The sequence below is a fragment of the Protopterus annectens genome, chromosome 8.part0 (genome assembly GCF_019279795.1).
Source record: "Protopterus annectens isolate FY-2018-M chromosome 8.part0, PAN1.0, whole genome shotgun sequence".
NCBI classification, from domain to species: Eukaryota; Metazoa; Chordata; order Ceratodontiformes; family Protopteridae; genus Protopterus; species Protopterus annectens.
The window spans coordinates 1,693,003,818-1,693,007,971 of record NC_056741.1 but is presented as its reverse complement, the minus strand read 5'-3'; the positions used below and the strand labels follow the sequence as shown (position 1 = coordinate 1,693,007,971).

The window sequence follows — 4,154 nt, the reverse complement described above, 5'->3', positions numbered from 1 at the left end:
TATTATCCAAGTCATTTAGGCAGGTTACAAATTTTAGCTTAACACACCCCTCCAATTTAAATTTTGTGTATGTGTCTGATATATTTCTGCAGTACATTTTAGAGCACTTGAAGATAGGCTGTAACTTTTTGATTAAGAAATGTGTTCATATGTCTAGGACTTTGAAAAAAATAATAAACATAGTGTCATTTTTTTTTACATTTACATTCAATAAAGGTAAATCAAATGTCTAGTAATACAAGTAGCTTTTTACCAGATAGAAAACATCTGAAATGTACATATTGAAAAAAAAGTCTAAGGAAACTGTAAAAAAGGATTAATTCATATATTTTCTTTGTAGTTTAATTCATATACTATAAGAAAATGTCCACTACAAATCATAACAGTTTGATTTAATTATGCTCTGTAATGAGATTTCTAGTAGCAGAAGCATGTCCAAGTATTCTGCAGGTCAAAATGCATTGCAAGGCTTTTTGAAACCATGGGTAAAAGAATGCATAGATCAGTGGATTGAATGTTGAGTTAAAATACCCTAGCCATACCATAGCATCATACACAACAGTGGGTGTGATAAAATTCATATATGGATCAGCAATTACATCAACAAAAACAGGTAGCCAGCAAAATATAAATACACCCATTACAATTGCTAAAGTCTTTGTGGCCTTGCTTTCCCTTTTTTGGTAATGTTTCCTGTTTTCCTTCAAAGAATGATTTTGCTCTGTACTATGGATGACTTTTGCATGCTTTTTGGCTACAAAAAGAATTTTTGCATACATACCTAACATTACCAAACAGGGTATAAAAAAGGAGAACAAAGCATGTACAGGTGACCATAATGCATTGATTATAAGCACACATTGTCCTTGACAAGACAAAGCAGAGACATAACTCTCTAAAATACCAAACTTTGTATATATAATGCCATATGAGTAGGCAACAGGCAATATCCAGCTAATTGTAATGAATACTAATATTATGTGGTTTGTTATCCTAAAGGGGTAAAACAGTGGCTGACAAATTGCATAGTACCTATCAACAGCAATAAACATAAGATGAAAAACTGAAATAGTTGTTAAAGATATATCTAGACTGGAGTGGAAAAGACAGAATGACTCCCCAAAGAACCAACAAGTTTCTATAGTCCTTATCATACTGAAAGGCATAACAACCAGTCCAATGAGAAAGTCTGCCACAGCCAGAGAAAGAACCAGAAAGTTGGTTGGTGTATGAAGCTGCTTGAAGTATGATATTGATAGTATCACGACTCCATTTCCACATAATGTCAATGTTAGCCCAAGAGAAAATATTACATATAAACATATTTTTGTTGCAGAAGATCTGTATTCTTTAATACATGACTTGCTTATTGCAATGAAGCAATACTGATGATCTGTCAAGTCTAGACTTACATTAACATCCATTGGTGGAGCAATAGAATGAAAGGAGATAATTCAAGTTATATGCATTGACTGTTCAGTACTGCACTCTGGATTTTTCAGGGAAAACTGGAATACACCAACTGGAGTCATCACTGGAAACAAGCAGGAAATGTTATTGTTACTTTTGCCTCACTTGTAACATTCTGCTTACTTAAGTTCTATTACTCTTAGTGAATGTTACAAGTGTTATATGTCATTCATGACTCACCTGCATGTTATACATTTTGAACATAAATAAAAGCATAGTATTCTACTATATACGAGTGTATGTGCTGATAAACACACACACACACACACACACACACACACACACACACACACACTAAGAATATATATATATATATATATATATATATATATATATATATATATATTTTAACCCATCTCATGGTACCTCCTTCAATGTCTCCCATCCATCCCCATTTAGGAGAAGTGCCCCTTGTGCATGAGGTCAGACACAAGAGGCTACTCTGTAAGCATGCCATCTGTCCAAAGGTAGGCATGCCCATCTTTCCCCTGAGTATGCCACAGATGCCTGAAATACTAATCAGACCTGGGTCACTGGGACCATATCCAGGACTTTATCCTTCTGTACCATGGCACATCAATATAATTGTTACCTTTACTTAACCTTTATAAGCCCTCTATTCTTCTAAATCATGTGCCCACTGTAATTTTTAAATTCATGTTCATTATTTTTCTTGAAAACTTCTCAAAATGTAACATTGTAGAGGATTTAGAAACAGTGTAGTTGATCATTTGAATGGTGTGGTGAGCAATGACTTGCAGGGATTGGATGATTCAGAGACATTTGGTATAGCCACACTACTGGGAAAAGAGCACAGTGCATATCATTGAGAGCCCTTGCATACACCAATAACTAAATAAATATGACAGTATGATTCAGCAATAGCCACCTACACTCCTCTTCTCTATGCTGGGTGTCAGCTTCCCAGGAATAATGCAGCCTTCTGATGTCATCTTCATCTGTGGTGGTAATATAAAACAACAAACAATTCTACTGAAGCCAGTAGAAAAAAAACGTCTCCAACAATGGTTTAGATTAACTAATCACTTTCGTTCATTTAATATATCATTGAACCTCATCAGAGATAAAAATACATAAGCAGATCTAACATTTAAAAATGGAGTCATGGTATCACATGACCCACTCAAGCCAATCAAACAATTTGTGTGAACAGTTTGTAAATTTAAAGAAACATTGTATCTAAAAACATACTTAATTAAACAAGTAAAGTACTCATGCAGTGAAACTCTATGAAGCAATAAATGAATCAAAATTATACAACTTAATGCTCTATGCATTTAGTTAGAAAATACTTTTGAACAACACAAAATCATTTCACAGTTTTTGTGCTAAAAGAAAGCATTTTATATTAATAAAATTGTTAAACCCAGGAGGTTTATGTGTCCTTAATCTTATTTGGCAACTGGCCCAATGACATTAGGCATGCTTTAATCTGTTGTTCTGGGTCATATACCAGTAGAATCTTAAATGTATACTGGATCATATATCTGACACTCCCACATGACTAACAAACTGCAACATGCCAACTGTATGCATAACTTATGGACACATGCATACTTTGTGGAGCATGTTGTTGCCATTGCAGCCGCAATGCCCCTGAATGAATGATGTGCATATGTATTTGGCAGAGTAAATCATCTGTGTCTGCAAATCAGTGTCCTACAGTAGTGGTACATGCTACTACTAACATAGTGTACATTCTGCAGACACACAGGCAGGTGACATCAAACAGTCTCCAACATCCAAATCACCATCGGGTATGAGGATTCTCTCTTCTTCTTACCTGATGAGCAATACCAGTAATTTCTCCCCAGACATGAGATTCATGAGATGCATGCATTCACCAGGCTGTAGTATCTGTCTGCCTGGGATGACATGATTGACAGACCTCAATGTTTTTCCAGAGATGGCCTGCATCTGTCACTCCTGGGCCACCCCTATAATGCCTTTTTTAGGCAGTGTTCCAAAGAACAAATTACCACTGTAACAGCTACAAACAAATGCAATCTGAGGTCATGCTGCTCAACGGTAGAAGTCTAAATCTCAAAATGCACTAGCTTGAAGCACTCCTTAAAATGAAGAACATCGACATTTGTGCTGTAACACAGACCTATTTCAAGGCAGTAGAAAGCATCCCTGCACTACCAGGCTATAACTCATTCCACACCTTTCAGCCCTAGAACTTGGACTGAAGCTCCAAAGGTTGTGGTGTTTCCATATTCATAAAGGATGCACACACCTCCAGACTGGTAGACCAACATATTGCATCAGAGATACTTCAGGTGCAGCTAACACTGGGTATGACAGAAATTCAAGTCGTAGCCTGCTATAAGTCCCCACCCATGTCCCAAGACTCACACTCTGCATTCCTAAGCACCCTGGAAAATATTAGTGTCCAACCTAATATTCTCATACCGGTTGACTTCAACTACCCCTCCATTAACTGGGAAAACTACTCATGTACCAACACACTTGCCCAATGTTTCCTGGAATTCATTAATTTCAATGCCCTGGCCCAGCTCATTCTTACCCCCACTAGAGGTAGCAATATTCTTGACCTGGTCATTACTAACATGGTTGACCATTGCTCTACACCAATAGTCAACTCCTCCCTGGTTAGATCCGACCACAAACTAATCACCTTGGAAATTCACATTCCTCCC

At 36.7% G+C, this 4,154-nt stretch overlaps 1 protein-coding gene across 1 annotated transcript; it reads right to left on the bottom strand.

Moving 5' to 3' along the window:
- Nucleotides 1-392: 392 nt before the first annotated feature.
- LOC122808115 (trace amine-associated receptor 13c-like) lies at nt 393-1,424 on the bottom strand. The gene has a single exon (XM_044079084.1). The coding sequence runs from the start codon at nt 1,422-1,424 to the stop codon at nt 393-395; it is 1,032 nt and encodes a 343-aa protein (XP_043935019.1).
- Between the last annotated feature and the right edge of the window lie 2,730 nt (nt 1,425-4,154).

Bases quoted from the DNA above. Each gene is read 5' to 3' on its own strand.
- LOC122808115 (XM_044079084.1), bottom strand. From the start codon at position 1,424: ATGGATGTTAATGTAAGTCTAGACTTGACAGATCATCAGTATTGCTTC.